Below are 19,100 nucleotides of genomic sequence, written 5' to 3' on the forward strand. Positions count from 1 at the left end.
GGCCGCCCCCTCACCCAGGCAGGGTGGGAGCACGCGGGTAGCTCTGCCCACCCCCGTTCTGTGGGAACCCCCGCACCCCCGTTTCCAGGGAGCGTGGACTCTGTCCTGGTGTTGGAGGTGCCAGCCCAGCAAACCCACTTTCCTTAAACGTGCCCGTGCGGGCACAGCTAGAGAAATGATCGGTGCTGGGGGTGGAAGGGTGTCAGGTCCAGGGGGTGGCAGTCCGGAAACCAGGGATTCATCTCTGGCCCTAAGATAGACAAGCTGTGTGACCTGGGACAACTTACTTCCCCTCTCTGAGCCATTTCCTCCTCCTAAGGGCAGGGAGGTGACCTGAAGTTCAACTCTACATTCTAAAATGCTGCCCCTCCCCCTACCGTAGTAGCTCTATAACCCCACACGGTAAAAGTATTGTGGGGATTCACTGAGATAAATACTGTTCACACATACCTGGCACTATGGTACTTTGACTTAATACAATTCTCACACAGCCCTATGAGGTCACTCCCAGGACTGTCCCCACTTAGCAGATGAGAAAGCAGAGGCTCGGAGGTAGTGACTCACCCTGGTCACCACCCCAGTGGTTGGCGGTGCTTATCCAAAGAGCCTGGTTTGGCGTTTCTCAGTCCTTCTCCCCAGGCCTGCCTGGCGAAGCCCAAGACTCTCACGAAGCTGACTCTGCAGTTACAGCTAAACCTCCACCACTGACTTCCTGCTGAAGGAGCTGGTCCAGCTCAAATCAGAAGTCCCAGCCTGCGGGGCATGCTCATCAGGGCCACAGCCCTCCCCCCATCCTGTCCCCACACCGTTCCCCCAAACCCTTACAAGGGGGCAGGTGACCATCGGCTGTACTCCCTACAGGAGCAGAAATCAAGCTTCTCCAACCAAGTTTCTTTGACCAAACTCCATCCACTGGGGCTACCCACCAGTATTAATTATCAAGTGCTAATTAACTCCCCAATATTAATTACCAAGTCCAATGATCAAGTACTAATATTAGCTATTTACATACATGATGTCCTTTCACCCTTAAAACAACCCCATAACCCCATTTTAGGAAAGCGAACATCTAAAGTAATTTCAAAGTGGTGTTGTTCATGGGATGGCCTGCTGAGAGGTTAGACTGTGAGCTCCTTGGAACTGGCTGAATTTCTCACCATATGTATGTTTTGCCTATTTAAACGAAAAAGTAACAATTATAAGACCTACCCCCCACCTTGAGCAGTCATTGAGTGGGTGTCCTTGAGCAAGGGCTTTGCCACACACAAAACAGAGGTGGAGTTAAATGAACTGTCCACGTGGGAGAATTATTATCACGTTTTTAGTCAGAAATGCCTCAGCTCCTTGATGGCAGGAACCATGTCAGACTCATCTGTGTAAGTGCAGCAAATGGCAAAAGGCCTGAAATTTATTATTCTAATCAGCTTTGTGACGTCGGACTAATAAATCTTTCCCCCTTCTGGAACTGGGCATCCCCATTTGTTGAACTAGTCAGGGGACCTCTAGTGGCCCTCATGGGTCAAATCAGGTCCTAGAGCCTGGCGCGAGTGGCTCAGTTGGTTGAGAGTTGTCCTGTGTATTGAAAAGCAGAGGCTGGCGGCGCCCCCGCCCTGCTCCCCCTCCCCAGCGCCCCCACCCCGCTAAAAGAAAAGAGAAAAAAGAAAAGCAGAGGGTGTACCAAAAGGTTGCCAGTTTGATTCCTGGTCAGACACGTGCCTGGGTATCAGGTTCAATCCCCAATCAGGGCAGGTATGAAAGGCAACAGATCAATGTTTCTCTCTCCCCCCTTCCTCTTTCTAAAATCAATAAAAAACATATCCTCGAGTGAGGATTAACTTTTATTTTTAAAGCCCTATGCAAATGTGAGGGAGAGATGGAAAAGCAGAGGATGTAGGAATTCCAATGGCCACTGGAGCCCTGTGTGCTACCGGAGACGACATGCATTAGCATCTTGTCCCATCCACATTTCGCATCCACTGCAGGCTCAGTCTTCCCCATGGTGGGGGATGGGGGCAGTGGCTAGAGGATCCCCACTTCATAGGGGAGAAAACTGAGTCTCTAAGAGAAGACGAAAGACTTGCCATGGTCACCAGAGTGGCAGAGGGCAGCCCCTGAAACTGGCTGAGCCTGTGCCCGTTTTCATCCTCTCTGTTTCAGGTATGCACCCCCAAACTTCCCCAGTTCTTCCCGCCATCCCCAGAAAGTACATGGGGAGAAAAATGCAGTCAACTCTCAATTATTCAGGACCCTGTTTTGCTGGACTTTTAGTCCACAGCGTCTCTCCATTACTCCAGCAAACCTCATTTTTGCCAGTCCTGTGTGTTCCATAGCAGATGACGAAGGAAGAGACTTGCTCATTTCCTTCCGCAATGTGTTATAATACCTAGAAGTCTAAAGTGAAAAGGGTATATGCCCATGTCATACACCTAGGACAGTGATTTCGACGTGATGAAAAAGGTTGAAAATCACTGACCTAGGAGACTGTGGAGTCTTTAAAACATGTCCACAAATCCTTTGATACTCCTCCCTTTCAGAGGCAGAGCATATTCCCCTCCCCTTGAGTGTGGGCCAGATGTGGTGACTCACTTTTAATTAATAGAATATGCAGAAGTAAACAGCATGCAACTTCCAAAATTAGTCCTCACAAGGCTCTCCCGCTCTCTCGAACTGCTCCCTCTGGGGGACCAGCTGCCATGTCACCAGGATACTCAAGCAACCCTGCGGAGAGGCCCACATGGGGAGGAGCTGAGGCCTCCTGCCAACAGCTATGCGAGGGTGCCAAGGTGGAAGCGGGTCCCCCAGCCCCAGTCAAGCCTTCAGATGATGGCAGCCCAGGGCTGTCTTGACAGGAGCTGATGAGAGATCCAAGCCAGAACCACACCACTAAAGCACTCCTGGATTCCTGACCTGCACAGGCTGTGAGGTAATGTTTACTGTTTTAACCTGCTAGATTTTTTTAAAATATATTTTTTAATATATTTTTATTGATTTCAGAGAGGAAGGGGGAGGGAGAAAGAGATAGAAACTTCAATGATGAGAGAGAATCATTGATTGACTTTCTCTTGCACGCCCCTCACTGGGGATCGAGCCGGAAACCCAGGCATGTGCCCTGACTGGGAATCCAACCAGTGACCTCTTGGTTCCTGGGTGGACAACTCACCGTTCCATTACATTCCACACAACCATTCTACAGTCCCAGAGGACTTCACCACCGTGGGATTTGACTTTGCTTATTAACTGCAATCAGCATTCTTTTCAGACAAATGGACTAGCTCCAAGGTGACAATTTCCTTCCTAACAAGGTTCAAATCCTCTAACGAGTTTCCACAGCCACTGACGGGGTTTGTCAATCTATTTGGCACACAATCTAGCCAATGGGCTGGAGACACATGGTCCTGGAAAACTGTGTAAGCCCTTTTTTTTTGGTTATTAGATAGAATTCTCAAGGTATTAACAGAGTTTACTATGGAAAGGAATCTTTCAATCAAGTTAAATCCTTCCCTAAATATCTCAGGGAGGCAAGGTAGATATAAAGTCACTGAAATAGACAGGGGTGGGCAAAAGTAGGTCTACAGTTGTACTGCAAATAAATAGTACAAAAATTAATAAATAATAATACAAGAATAAACTCTTGCACATACTCACAACTGTAAACCTACTTCTGCCCCACCCTGTGTGTCACCCACTGCTGTCTATTTTACCTTCCTACGTGTCCAGTTTGTTCTCTGCTCTCCTGCCCCTGGCCCGTCCTTCACTCTTGTCTAGACAATGCAGTGGTTCCTCATATTCTTCTATCTCTACCTCCTTCAACTCACACAGCAGCAGGAGACCTTGCAGAGTGCAACTCTGAACACATCCCCCTCGACCTAAAATCTCAGAGAGGTTTCCAACTGCTCTTAGGAGAAATACAGACCCTGCCCTATGGCGCATCAGGGACTGTTCACCCTGGTGCACCCTCCCCCCCACCAGCAGCATCCTGCACCCAATCCCCAACCCCACTGCCATCCTTCCTGGGGTCCTCCCCCCGCCCCGCCCTGCCCTGCCACCTGGGCTCTCTGCACAACCAGGAAAGCTCTTCAAAGCCTCTTCACCTAAGTAACCCCTCTCCCTTCAGACCCCAGCTTGGGGATGCTGTCCTGACCGGGTGACCCCCTGGTACATGCTCCCTTAGCTCAGTGGGTCTCTGCCTTGTGGCCTCATCACAGCTGCAAGTTTCGCTTGTTTCTCTGGTTACTGAATTAATGTCTGTCTTCAGATGAGCATACAGACTGTAAGCTCTGTGAGAGCAGGGAGCTCATGGATTTTCTCCCGGCTGCATTCCCAGGGCAGCACCAATTAGATGTTCAGTACATATATGCTGAATGAATGAATAATCAATCCATCAGTAAGAGCCGAGATCTGCCTCTGATCTCTGAGACCCACACTCTTTCCTGAGGCTTGACCCTCTTGATTCCTTCCAGGCCCTTGGCACTCCCCTACCTCCATCCCTGCCCAGGTCCCTCCCATCTCCTCTGTCCTTTAAAGCCCGGGTTTGATGTCCCCTCTGAGAGGACTTCCCAGAGCCACCAGCCGAAAGGGATTCCTCCCTGGACTGTTTCCCTCTGCTGGCATGAGCGCTGCACCTTAACCCTTGTTTCCATGGCATGTCCCCCAGAGGGTAGGGGTTTTTGTCTTGTTCATCGTTTTACTTCCCTGTCCCAGGGGCTCCTTGAGCCCATTTGCCTTTGATGGGGCCCAGATCCAAGGAGTGTACGGGCCTTCAGCTTTGAGGGGAGGGAGAATGCCTGAGAAGTAAGGAAAGAAAGAGAGAGAGCTTGAAAGCAAAACCTTGAGAAGCCCAAGGCCAGCATGCTGGCCTCCCTTACAAAGCCTGGCACGGAGTCCGCATTCAGTGTGCACTGAATAAAGGACAGAATGAATGAAAAGTTCACAGCCTCTAAGCTCCTGGGGGTACGCCTGGCAGCAGAGCTGAGCAGAAAGATGCTAATGGATTCGGGCCACCAAAGCCAATTCTTCTAGGAAACCAGAGCAACAGTCCTGCCTGGGACAGCCAGCATCTGCTTCCCATTTCGGAAGCCCCAGGGTGACTTCCTCCTCCCAAGGGTCCGTTACTCAAATGCTCCATCGTGCAGGGAGAGGGTCTCTGCCCGTGATGAGCAATCGGTCTCATGACTTGCTGGTCACGGTGCCTGTAGTGAGGTCCCTGCAACCGATGTCGGCACCTCCCCAGGGCCAGCCTCCCGCTCAGAGGAATGTCCATGGGACGTCTGGTGAGGAAGTGGCTCCCGGGTTCTAGGAAAGGTTCTTCTGGATCAGAGGCCCTGCTCTCAACAGCCAGAAGCAGAAGGACACTCGGACCCTTCCCATCCCTCAGCAAAAGCAGTGTTTGTGGGGCACGGGTCTCCCTAAAAACACCCACTCTGAGTTGACAAAGACTTGATAAGTGTGCACACACACACATGTGAGTGCACACACATGCACATACACATGGGCACAGAGACAGTTCCCTGCTCCTCAGGTCACATCCCCTGGGGACAGCTGGCAGCAAGGCCAATGGACCATCTGGAAGGAGACTGCAGCCCCAGAGCAGGACGCAGACCCTCTGGATTCCAGGGAAGCAAGGTGCCAACCTGCCCACACCATCCCTCCCATCTCATCGGCGCTGTGGCATCATGGGAGGCTCACTTCCAGCCCCTCCCTCCTCCCCCCACGGCCGGGAGTCACCCCTCCCAGCTCCCGCTGCCAGCGAGCAGTCTTACTTCTTCACTTTCGGGTACTTCATCTCTGCAATGGCGTTTGTGGCTTCCATCTGCTTCTCCTTCAAGTGCTGCGGCCACATGTTGTCCACCCAGTCCACCAAGTCTACCTGAAAGCCAGACCCCCGTCAGCACTTGCTGGGCTCCCAAATCACCTCAACCCCTTCCTCCTGTCCCCGGCATTCCCCCTACCTCTCCCCAGGCCTGCGGTGGGGGCAGGGCGAGGGCAGGAGGTGGACGGTGTCCGGGAGGGAACCGCGGCCAGGGGCCTACCTACCACAGTGGGACGCTTGACCAGGTGCTCCAGCTTGGTGTGGCTGAACTCCAGGCTGATGACGTTGTACAGCTTGTCCCGCTCAGCCTCGGGTGTCTCGTAGTATCGCACAAACTGGGACATGCTCATCTCTGTGCCCTTCTGAGTGTTCACATCCATCACGTCCACCAGCCGCCGGCTGCCTAGGGGCAGAATCCACAAGCTGGTAGCTCCCGCCTCCTGGGGGCCAGATCCTACTTGGGAGCCCCCATGAAACAAAACCTCCTCCTCCTCCTCCAGGGTTCCCCCATATGCCTCCCCCTACGCCATGTCCATTCCCCTTAGTCAATCTTTCCAATCCATCTGCTTCCTCCACCACCACCGTTCCTCTCTAATCCAGTCCACCATTGCTGCTGTCTTCCAACTACACCGCCCGCCCCCCCCCATCCTCCATACCGCTGCCAGTATGAGCTTTCTAAGACAGACACCTGACCATGGACACTCCTCTCTCTGCTTAAAACCATCAGAGAGGGTTCCCCACTGCCAACCAAATAATCCTTGGCATGGCACTCAAGGCCTTTCTGTTAATTTAAGGATAGGACTTCAACAGATAATTAGCTGTTTTGTGGTCCCCCTCCCTGATCTGTGAAGCCAAGAAAGTTACTCGACGTCTCTGACCAGCCATGTCCTCATCCTGCCATCTCTCCTTATAGGCTAGTTGTGAGGATTAAGCCAGACGGTGATTACAGAAGTCCTCGGCACTGTGTCTGGTGCATAAATGAATGGGTCCCTCCGTTATTCCCCGGCACTAATCACAACTCTTAAATTCGTTTCTTTGTCTGCTCTTTCTTCCCTACTACTCGGCAACCATCGTGAGGGCAGGAGTCTTCTCTGTCTTGTTCACACCTTTACCCCACGTATCTAAGGAACTTGGCACCCAGTTTATTATGGAAAAAATAAACGATGAATGTAGGCTGTCCTGTACAGCATGTGACACAGGCCTTCTCCTATGAATGACGGAACTACAGAGAGTGTGTGCCCCTCCTCAGGAAAGCCCAACCTTCATCTTAGCAGCGAGCTCTGGGAGAGAAGGGGACAAGCTCTGAATTAGGAGACAGGGCCACTACTGCTAGCCCTGGGGCCACCACTGGCCACAAACCCTAAGGAAATCATGACCTTTCCGGGGACTCTACTTCCCCATCTGTAAAATGGGAATCCCAGCCAAGGCAGAAGCAACACTTGAAGCTAAGTGGACGCATTTCGAAGGGGAGAAAGACACAAAGCAGACTGCCAACTCCATGCTCATACCTCCTGTCTGTCAGGACTGGAATGAGAAGCCCACTGTTAGCTGTGACAAATATACAGTGTATGGAGGCTTAGAAATGTGTCGACCAGAGGAGAAAAACCATGTTCAAAGCTACCCCGAGAATAAAGACTCAACTAAGCAATAAATGGGTCCGCCACTGATTCCTGTATGGCCCACAATCAATAATATTTTTTGATATGAAAATTACATGAAATTCACATTTCTGGGTCCATATATGAAGTTTTATGGGCATACAGCCCCCACTCATTGACTCACATATCTCCGACTGTTTCCAAGCTACAACGGCCGGGCAAAGCCTGAGATACATACTTACTCTCTGGCTCTTTACCGAGAAAGTTTGCAGACCCTTGAACTAGACAAAAACCCTCATGGGGCTTACACTCTGATGTGCACAGTATTCCCCATCTGTTCACTGCTGCAAACACACAGAGTCTACACACAAAGTCTGGCCCATGACAGGCCTGTGGTCAGTATTTGTTGAATAAACACATAGTGCCTTTCACCTGGTTGGAAGTGAATAATAAAAGTAACGCCTTAAGCCCCGGTGTGGCTCAGTTGATTGGGCATTGTCCCGTGCACTGGAAGGCTGCAGGTTCAATTCCCAGTCAGGGCACATGCCCAAGTTGCAGGTTCAATCCCCACCTGGGGGCGTGCAGGAGGCAGCCCATCCATGTTCCACTCTCAGACAGATGTTTCTCTTTCTCTCTCCCTCTCTCTTCCTTTCTCTGTAAAAATCAATAGAAATATTTTTTAAAAAAGAGTAATTCCTTAAGCGCATAAAAGAACTTGGGGGTTACTATCTTTTGCATTCAATAGCTAGTTCTCACCACCACCCCAGAAGCTAATTAGGACTGTTCCTGTCTTACTAATGAGGGAACCAAGGTCTGGAGACAGGTGCGATTGGCTCAAGTTCCCCCAGAACATAGTCTTTCTGCCAATTAGAATAGTTAATATTTATTGAGCACGCCAGCACAGGCAAGCTCTCTACACAGGTTATCTTAAGTTAATTGAGGTAAGAGTTCTGTGAGGTGGAACTTCAATTATACACATTTGATGGATGAGACACTGAGGCTTGGACAACTAACTTGCCCCAAAATGCCCAGTTAGCGAGCAGCAGAGGTGGGATTTGAACCCAATTCTATGGAATGCTCATCCCCCATCCCATCCCCGACCCCTAACCCATCCTATGCAACACGGAATCTCGAGCTGAGCTCGAAAAATGACCTGGCCATCTTCAGTGGCTGGCTGCTGGCACCCAGGGATCCTGGGAAGGCTGGGAGAAGAGCTTTAGTTCTGCGTTGGGAGTGCAGATCCACCAGGGGGCATCCCTGAACTTTGCTGGAAATTCTGGTGTGTTCTTGGCCGTGCTGGCTCCTTACCAGGGCGCCTGGAACAGGTGGGCTCTGCTCAGCTTTTCTGGAAAGCCCACCTGGCAAAGAGCCTGCTGTTAAGAGTCTGGGAGGTGGGGGCAGAACAGGCCCCCCAAACCCTTGCTGCTCTGCCAGCCTCCTACCTCCCTGCCTCTCTTCCCTAACCTTGCTCAAGGTCACGCCTGCCTGGGAAGGGGGTTTGCTGGCAGGCAGGTGATGGGAAGCACACCCCTAGAGGTTAGAGCAAGTCAGCACCAAAGGCCTAGAGCTCAGCTGTCCCTATCGACACAATGCAGTGATTAAGCAAAGACTTCACGGGTTCAAACCTCAGCTGGGCCTCTTAGCTTCTCTGAGGATCAGTTACTACACCGAGGCAAAAGTGGTAGCCGGCCCATGAGGTTGTCCTGGGACTGAAATGAGATAACGAACATGCCACACTTCTGAGAAGTGCCGGCATGTCGATAGGCACACAGGTAGGCACAGCCATCAGCCGATTGCATCCAGAATTCCAGGGACCCTTTGGCGAGTGGGCCGACGACCCTAACTACTGAGCCACGCCAGCCAGAGCCTATTCCAGCTATTTTATTCTCCCTTGAAGAACCATGTTAGAAGCACAGGTGCCTGACTTGTTCCTCGGTTAGTGACAGCCCACAGGAGGTCACAGAATGAGTCGTGGGTGTGTCGAGGGCACCTGGGACAGTGCCAAGAGCCCTGGGCTGAGTTTCAGTCCCAGGCACCCCGACTGACCCTGCTCTAGGCCTCAACTGCCTCGTGTGTGAAGACAGGAAGTAGTTGACCTTTACACTTTATTTTTGGTTGCCACAAAACTCTTTCTTCTTCAAACAGAAGCTCTGACAAGAGCCAAATGCATAAACAAAAACAAGGGCTCAGGCTGAAGTGGGTGGGAGGCGGGGGTGCTCAGAATTCACATCCAGATTCTCGGGATTTCCCCTTTGAAAACCACTGGGTTAGGTCATTTGTGGGTCCTCTTCCAGGGCAGCCGCACTGACTTTTAGCCCAGTTCTTAAATCCTCAGATCAGATCCCTTAGATGTGAAATGGGGGAAGGTAGGAGGCAGAAGAGACCCAGAGGAGTCACGGGGGACACTTGGGGCCTGCCAGTCTCTTTCGGTCTGAGCTGGGGGATTAAGAACTGGCACTCCGGCTTCTCAGGTTCCCAGTCGGCTCTGCCACGGGTGGCAAAGGAGAGCTGGTACAAGTGCCCTGTCTCTGAGCAGGAAGCCCAGCAAATGCCTGTAGGGACAGAAGGGACAGATCAGTACTAAAATGGAATGCGGTCCTCCAAGCTTTGGGGACAGCCACCCCTGGAGCAGGTGACAAGGACAAGCTGCCCTTTGGAGCCTGCAAGGGACCCACAGTGCGGGCACTCTCCAGCCCACGAAGGCAATGGGTTCCAGGAGAAATTTTCCACTTGGGAGCTGCGGGGCCTGGCATTTCTAAGTAGGCCAACAGCTCAGCCCCCTGTCTCTCCCTCCTCCTCCCCTCCCCTGTTCCCAAGTCTCATTGGTTTCTGGGCTCACAGGCTACACACACATCCAACAAATTCCAGCTGCAGAAATTAATCCGTGGCCCCCTGGCCCTGCTTTGAAGGCTCCATCAGTCAGTTCTAAGAGTCACAGGCTCAGAGCCGGGGAGAGGCTTCAAGGTGACCTTGAACACTAATATGAAGCACACATGGGCCCTGACCCCAAACTCCCCCCAGCCTGCTTTTCAGAGAGTGCACGCAACTGGCCCTCTTCATGGTTCTGGAACCTTCTTTATCATCCTCAAGTTTCTGATTTCTTTCGCAGTGCTTTTTAAAAAATATTTTTTTATTATTATTAATTTCAGAGAGGAAGGGAGAGGAAGAGAGAGAAAGAGATAGATAACATTAATGATGAGCCCAGCCGGGGTGGCTCAGGTTGAGCATTGACCTATGAACCAGGAAGTCACAGTTCAATTCCAGGACTGGGCACATGTGTGGGTTGTGGGCTCAATCCCCAGTAGGGGGTGTGCAGGAGGCAGCTGATTAATGATTCTCTCTCATCATTGATGTTTCTCCCTCTCCCTTCCTCTCTGAAATCAATAAAAATATATTTTAAAAAAAGAAAGGGCCCTAATCAGTTTGGCTCAATGGATAGAGTGTCGGCCTGCGGACTGAAAGGTCCTAGGTTCGATTCCCATCAAAGGCACATGCCTAGGTTGTGGGCTCGATCCCCAGTAGGGGGCGTTCAGGAGGCAGACAATCAAGATTCTCCCATCACTGATGTTTCTATCTCTCTCTCCCTCTCCTTTCCTCTCTGAAATCAATAAAAATATATATATTTTTTTAAAAGGTAAAAAACATCAATGATGAGAGAGGATCATTGATCGGCTGCCTCCTGCACGCCCCACACTGGGGATCGAGCCCGCATCCCCGACATGTGCCCCGACTGGGAATCAAACCGTGACTTCCTGGTTCATAGGTCGATGCTCAACCACTGAGTCACACCAGCCAGGCTGGATTGTTGTTTTTTTAAATTCTCTCCGTGTGAGTCTTTCACAGAGGCAAGAGCACTGGCCGAGGGTCAAATCCCACTCTCCAATTCCCAGCAGTGAGGCCTTGGGCATATCCCTGAACCTTGCTGGGCCTCAGTTTCCTCATCTGGAAGGTGGAGAGAAGAAGACCTGGCCTAGGGACCTGCCACAATTACCGAAAGCACTTTGTAAACATAAAAGCAAAAGCATGGGCTTTGGAAACACCCATAGCTGGGGTCAGGGCCTGGCTTCACTGACCCCATCTGTGTGGCTTGTTCCCTCTGAGCCTCAGATCCCCCCTCTGCAACAGTGAACAACAGCACTTACTTTATATGATTATTGGTGAGGACAAAATGCGGCCATATGGTAAATATCTAATAAAAGATAGGTGATTATTTCTATAATTAAAAGAATAAACGAATATTGAATGAGGTGATTTATCCTGAAATTTTTTTAAGAAAAAGGGCCAAAGAAGACATCAGTTGGCTTGGGCATCCTCAGTAGAGAGAAATACAATAAAGAGATAATATGCACCTGGCTGGAGTGGCTCAGTGGTTGAGCGTTGACCTACGAACCAGGAGGTCATGGGTCCCAGTCAGAAAGAGATAATATGCAAGACCCCATTGCTGTAGGCCATCTCAATCCTCAGTGACCTGGGGAGGGGGCAGGAGGCTGGAAGACAGAGACTGAGATCCCACACTATCTGGAAGGGGTGGGCCAGCCTCCCCCGTACACCGCACTCCAAAGCAGAACTCCCATGTGTGGTAGGGGCATGTTCCTATTGCCCAGCGACCCTGGAGAGTTCCTCCTTCCTATGCCCAGTGCACGTGGTTCTGCTGGGTGGGGTGTGCTAAGCCCATCAGAGCCCATGCAGAGACATCTGATGGAATTACTAAGAGGTTGGGGAGGAGGACCCTGAGCTGGCAGGACGGAAGCCTGGAGCTGCTGGCTCCCCAACTCTGCCACCACATGGGGAAAAGCTTGCCAAAGAATGAAGCAGAAAGAAAGAGGAAGCAGGAAGGAAAAATATGCGTCAACTTCTTGAGATCTTCTTGAAGCACCCAGATCAAGACACCCCTTGAACTCATTCTGTTTTGGTTAGGCCAGCTGGAGTTACACTTATCACTTCAGTTGCTATGACAAAGGTGTCCCGTCGCCGCTCTCTGGATGTCTGTGTGCACTACGATGGGCATAGTAACACCCCATGCCACCCACAATTACAGGCCTCCCTCACGGCACCAGAGCTCACTACAGCTTTACAAAGCACTTTGATATTCACCGATCATTTGATCATCACAGAAATGCCAGGAGAGGCTGTGCAGGTATTACCAGTCCTGCCTTCTTTGCCATCCTAGACTTTCCAAGAGCTGGCAAGGGCATAGGAACCATTGATTTGCTTCCACAGTGGGAAGAATGAGCCTCAGGGAGAGAAGAGGCGGCCTGGACACACCAGACCATAATGAAACCGCCAAGGACTTGAAAATTCCTCAAAAGGGCCAAAAGCGATGTCGGTAAGACAGTGATGTTGCCTGAACCCCAGATTTGAGAATCTGGCTTTAATCCTTGTTCATAAAGAGCATCTCATCAGCCCAATGTCCTGCATTTATAATACAGAATAACGGGGACCATTTACTGAGCACTCATCATCCAGCATAATTCTGAGTATGCATTCATTCTTGTAGAGGGTCCTTCCTTGAGGCAGATTCTGCGATTAGCCAATTAGCTCCACTTTGCAGATGAGGAAATTGAGGCTTAGGGAGGTTAAGTAGCTTTTCCCAAATCACCCATCAACTAACAAAGTGGGACCTCAAACCAGGGCTGTTTAACAGCAAAGGCTGGGGCTGGTTTGAGGCACCAGAGCGGGTTGCCTGGGCCAAGGCTTGATTTATAGGGTCCATCATCCCATCTGCCCACCGTTGGGAAGTTTGCTCCCTTTAGCTCTGATTTTCACTTCCTTCAGCACTTCTGGAATCCCTGCTTTTAAAAACATCGCTTTGTTGTTGTTTATTTTTTCCCATCACCATTAATCCCCCCTATAAGAAAAATCTATCCTTTGAGCAAGGCCTTGACAATTAGCCGAGATCCTTCTGTCATCCGTGCCATCTCCTTCCAGCAGATCCGGCCTCCCTTCTGAGTATCCGATGACACACTTTGGGATCAATTATTCACGCTGGATTATCTGACACACCCACCCGTCAGCTGTCTTCATCCTCCACGCAGCCACCAGAGTGGGCTCTTACAAAACTTCAATCCGATCACACCACTTCACACCCACTAGGATGGCTCTCATCAAAAAGACAGACAATGACAAGTGTTTGCGAAGATGTGGAGAAATTGGAACCCTCATACTTTGCTAATAGGAATGTAAAATGGTGCAGCTGCTTTGAAAAACAGTCTGGCAGTTTCTCAGAAGGTTAAATATAGTCACCGAATGACCCAGCAATTCCATTCTTAGCTAAATACTCAAGAGAAATAAAACCGTTTGCCCACACAAGACTTGTACATGAATATTCATGGCAGCATTATTCATAATAGCTAAGAACTAGAAACAACCAAAATGCCCGCCAACTGAAGAATGGATAAACAAAATGTGGTCTGTCCATACAATGGAATATTATTCAGTCATGAAAAGGAATGAGGTACTGACACCTGCTACAATGTGGATATACCGTGACAACATGATGCTCAGAGAAAGAAGCCAGACATAAAGGAGCACATATATGATTCCACTCATATGAAATGTCCAAATAGATAAACCCATAGAGGCAAAAAGCAGATAGAGGCAGAAAGGAATTGGGAGGTACAGGGTTTATTTTGGGGGTGACAGAAATGTTCTGGAATAAGGTTGTGGTGATGGTTGCACAACATTGTGAATATACTGCAAGCCATTGGATTGTACACCCCAAATTTTATGGTATGGGAATTTTATCTCAATATTTGGAAAAATGTTTAACCCTAGATGAACCTGACCCTGTGATCTCTCCCTTCTCATGCTACTTTCCCCCTCGCTCTTTCTGTTCCTCCCACACTTCCTGACCTTTGCCTTTGCTCATCCCACCGTCTAGAAAGGTCTTTCCCACAGCTGGCTTCTCATCAGTCAGATCTCTGTCCAAATGCCCTCACACCACCACTACCCAGGCCCTCTCTGAATACCTCCCATCTACAACACCATCATATAGGCCCTGGCCGGGTAGCTCAGTTGGTTAGAGCATCGTCCCAATATCCCTTGTCAGGGCACATACAAGAAACAACCAATGAATGCGTGCATAAATAAACGGCACAACAAATCAATGTTTCTCTTTCTCTCTCTCTCTCTCTCTCTCTCTCTCTCTCTTACTCTCTCACTACAATTAATAAATTAAAAAAAAAAAATTAAAGCACCATCATGCTTCATCTCATTACTCTGATTTACTTCTCCTTAGCCTTTGTCACCCTTCAAATGATACATATTTTTAAAAACAGTTGACTTCTGAAAAATGTCTATAAAAGTTATTTTAAAACAAAACAAAACTGTTGACTACTTTATTGCCCATCACTCCAACCACGAGGGCAGGGATCTTGTCTGTCATGGTCACAGCTCTGAACTTGCCTGCCATTCAGGAGCTACTTGAGAAACACGTCTGGAAAGGATGGACTGATCGAACGACTTCCTGTGAAATCTGAAATGCCGCCTGCTACCTGGCCCACCGGGAGTCGGGAGCTCTCAGTGAGCAGCTACTCGGCAGGTGCTCAGGGCCTTAATCAGCATTTGCTGGGCAATCAGCGGCCAGCCCGCCCCAGACCTGCCTGGAGCCCTGAGGAAGCAGGAAAGAATGAACAATCCCTCCTCCGGGAAGTCTGAAAGTCTTCCAGGGGTCATAAAGCACGCCGAAAGTTACCCTGCAACTCCTAAGCAAACTCGAAGGAGGGATTGAAGACTGAGTCGCTGACACCCAGGCTGGAGGCTAGGGCCCAAATCAGCCTCGTCAAACTGCGCACTGGCAAACACCCTCGGATCCAGCTTCTTAGGACTTTGCAACCTGACCTGTTCCCCACAATGACGCGGTTGCAGCTCACACCTGCTCCTGCCTCCTCCCGCCGGGGACTTTGTTGTCAGAGGCAGTTAAAACCTAAGCAGGCAGGTGGTCTGGCCTCCTTCCCTTTCTCCCCCTCCCTACTTCAGCATCTCTGAGCCACACACAGCAAGCAACTTACCCACTAGGAGTTTGACATCTCGGACTGTGAAGTCAGGGTCAGGCATCCTAGAAAATGAGGAGCAGACATTGATGAGAAGCCAGAAACCAGAGAGTTCAACCCAATTCTGGGGGCAAGGGGAACTTGCTCTCATTTTTAAAAAATATTTTTAATTGATTTCAGAGAGGAACGGATAGGGAGAGAGAAATAGAAACATCAATGATGAGAGAGAATCATCGACCAGCTGCCTCCTGCATGCCCCCTGCTGGGGATTGAGCCCACAACCCGGGCATGTGCCCTTGATGGGAATCGAACCCGGGACCCTTCAGTCCACAGGCCAACGCTCTATCCACTAAGCCAAACCAGCTAGGGCTTGCTCTCATTTAAAAAAAAAATATCTTTACTGATTTCAGAGAGGAAGGGAGAGAGATGGAAATATCAATGATGAGAGAGAATCATGGATCGGCTGCCTGACTGGGAATCAAACCGTGACTTCCTGATTTCATAGGTTGATGCCACGCCAGCTGGGCTGGGTCCTTGCTCTCATTTTGGGAACCCAAACTGAGACAACCCAGAGGGAGGGTGATGACCAGCTGGTCAAGGGAGGGTTACTGCTGAGCCCCTTTCTCATACCAATGGGCACACCAAACCCGCACACACTCCCTGACTCCTAAACTCACACCGCTACAGAAAAAAGGGGACATCCACTGTCCGCCCACTTTTTCAGGGAAGTCTGAAGGGTAGTGTCAACGGTAAGAGCCAGAGCTGGGCATTCAAACCCGTTTCTTTTAGTGTGGGTACCCCTCTCTGTGTGTCTCCCTCTAAAAAACATTCTGCATAATGAGTTTTATAGAGGGTAGGAGGGACCCCTCTAAGTTTAGAGGGGGGAGGCACACTCACTATACCAACTCCATATACCAAGGGATATGGCAAGGGGGCGATAATGATTATGGTGACATTCACTATTAATTAACAATGATGCTGCAGGTTTCATTTCAATCCATAGGAATGAGAGGCTTGAGCAAGTCTGGCAGCCGTCGATGCTGGAGAGGGCAGCAGGCTAAGATGACACCCTCAGCCTCCTCCCCACCCCTGCCCAAGGGGCGGAAACCTGTTCTTCCAGGCTGCCTCCCAGATGTCTCCCGACCTGGAGCCCTGACAGGTCTCCAAGAGAAAGTAAACCAAACAAGTCCCAGTGAGGAGGCAGGTGCTGGGCAGGCTCAGAAAGGGAGACAGGGGGCTAGTCTCCTAGGAACCCGTCCTCCACAGAAACAGACCAATTCCCACACAGTGGGAGTCTAAGTAGAAATATGTACCCAAGTGCCCTGCTGGTGTGGCTCAGCGGTTGAACGTCAAACCATGGACCAAGAGGTCACCGGTTCGATTCCCAGTCAGGGCACATGCCTGGGTTGTGGGCTCCATCCCCAGTGGGGGTTGTGCAGGGGGCAGCCGATCGATGTTTCTCTGTCATTGATCTTTCTATCCCTCTTCCTTCCTCTCTCTAATAATCAATAAAAACATATATTTTTTAAAAAGATATATTTACCTGGGTGCCCTGTCTGGGGCTTAGAGGCTGGCCAAGCCCTTCCCAGTCCAGGCCCTGCCTCAGTTTCCTAATTTGGGGCAGGAGGCACACTCTCTTTAAGGAAGTCACTGTGTGTTAACTGGGGTGGATCAGGGGGAAAAGTCAACACTGTTTGAGCACCCTATCTCCTTTCCCCAACTTCTCTGAAAAAGACCAATCTTTAGAGTTTTTCCCCTTTGCCAGGTCTTGAACAAGGAGATACTATATCCCCCAGATACTGAAGAAAGAGCCTTCCTCGTGATGAAAGATGGATGGAGCAAATGCTACGAGAAATCCATCCCAAGGTATAAACTGTGTTAGGGAGGGAGACCGGGGTGAGGAGGGGGAGCAATTAGTTTCAGCAACTTACTTAATTCCCAGTCCATCCTTTTCTCGAAATATCAAGGGAACCCTGAGAGCTTCTCTCTGCACGTACTCATAGTTGAAATCTGTTTGGATATTGGAATTAAAACAAGCTGGTGAAGTCATGAAGGAGCAAAGGAACCACAGTCAGTTGGTTAGGAGAAGAAAAATGATGGAGGAAGGGGCAGGGGTTACACTAGAGGCAGACACCAGCTCCAGAGCAAAAGCTCCCTGGAAAATGACAGGGAAATGGATTAAGCGAAGTCTAGGAGAAGCCATGCCAATGACCAGCTCCTCTGCCTACTCAGTCATTCCCGGCATGCCCCACGGGTCAGAACTTGTCAATGAAGAGCTCAAGGATGGCGAGGGTTGGGGAGGGAGACTCAGGAAAGAGCCCCACACAGGAGCCCCGGCTCGTGCTGAGACAGAGGGACAGAGAAGCTCATCCCCAGCTGAGCTCAGAAAGTAAAGGGGCTGCAAAATTGAAGAATGCCACCTGGGAGGATCTGAAGGCCCAGAGAGGAGGCTGGGAGGAGGATTCTCATTGTAGCTGAGCATCGGGGAAGATCTTATTGTAATATCCTGTATAGTCAAGGGGAGGGGGGGAAAAGTCGGTTTCCCTGGAAACTGTGTATTTGGTGCCAAAATAACTAGGGAACTGGGCACCGCTTTGTTGCCTTAACAGTGAAATTCTGCTGCAGCATCACAATACTTGCTCCAACTGGATAACCGAGAGGGATGCTCCCCAGGCGGAGGCTGTGCGAAGGGGACACAGAGAGGCCCCAAGAAAATTCACAGCCTAGTTTTCCATCTGGGGTTTGTCTAGTGCAGACCCCCAAATCCGCACCCTAACTCTGGAGGTGAGGGAGGCTAAGATAAACTCTCACATCCCCAAATCCTCAGGGAAGGGAAGCAACCCACAGGGGCACAGGGCCTCCCTGGCGCATCAGAAGGGAGACAGAAGAGCTCTCGGGTCACAGGAGCTCCTGCCCCAGCGAAACAGTTCCCCGGGGCCACTTGGAGGGGGAGGAGGCCAAGGCAGCTCAGCTCCGAGAGGGAGAGAACAAAACCAGAGCTGGGGAAAGCCCTGACCTTAGCAGCTCAGATCCCCAGGGGCTCAGAGTGAATGAGGATTCCTAAGGATTTAAAGGCAGAGAAGTTTAAGAAGCTTCTATTTTGAATCCGGGCTCAGGGCTCCTTCTGTTTCGCAGCTCCTCCCCCCGAGTTTCAGGGGCCAGATCTGAATGAACTACCAAAACCCTAGGGCCCTCTCCTTTGAAAGGAGCTTGGACAGCAGATTTAAGGAATCTCCCTTGCTGGAACCTCTGCCTGCCTTGGGAACACACCCCCCCATAGCCCACCCCTAGGGTCACTTCAGCTTTCTCAAATAGGCCCGAGATCCCGGGCAGAGAATTCCTCACAAATGGCTAGGAAGAGTTTGCATATTGTTTCCTCATAGGATCAGCCAACTCCTCAGTACCAGGGGGGGAGAAAGGAGAGGAATTAAAATCCCATTTGTGCTAAGGAAATTTAAATGAAGTTGAGAATGGCCCCTGGATTGCAAAGATGCCCAGAAAAACCAGGCAGGCAGAGAATTCACAAATGGCTAGGAAGAGTTTGCATATTGTTTCCTCATAGGATCAGCCAACTCCTCAGTACCAGGGGGGGAGAAAGGAGAAGAGTTAAAATCCCATTTGTGCTAAGGAAATTTAAATGAAGTTGAGAATGGCCCCTGGATTGCAAAGATGCCCAGAAAAACCAGGCAGGCTGCAGAAATT

General features: G+C 50.3%; 1 protein-coding gene across 8 annotated transcripts in view; it reads right to left on the reverse strand.

Annotated features, from left to right (window-relative positions):
• The window catches only part of KDM2B (lysine (K)-specific demethylase 2B), a 95,049-nt gene that overhangs the window by 68,779 nt on the left and 7,170 nt on the right, over window positions 1-19,100 (reverse strand). For 7 of the 8 annotated variants that reach the window (XM_014547050.1, XM_014547042.1, XM_014547041.1 and 4 more), the window contains 4 exons: window positions 17,330-17,408; window positions 15,417-15,463; window positions 6,034-6,212; window positions 5,760-5,866 (listed from right to left, as the gene is read on the reverse strand). In XM_014547050.1, the coding sequence (XP_014402536.1) occupies window positions 5,760-5,866; window positions 6,034-6,212; window positions 15,417-15,463; window positions 17,330-17,408 (412 nt within the window). The remainder of the gene's footprint in view (window positions 1-5,759; window positions 5,867-6,033; window positions 6,213-15,416; window positions 15,464-17,329; window positions 17,409-19,100) is intronic. The other variant, XM_014547045.1, reaches the window with a different exon arrangement.

This window comes from Myotis brandtii, unplaced genomic scaffold (genome assembly GCF_000412655.1).
Source record: "Myotis brandtii unplaced genomic scaffold, ASM41265v1 scaffold463, whole genome shotgun sequence".
NCBI lineage: Eukaryota > Metazoa > Chordata > Mammalia > Chiroptera > Vespertilionidae > Myotis > Myotis brandtii.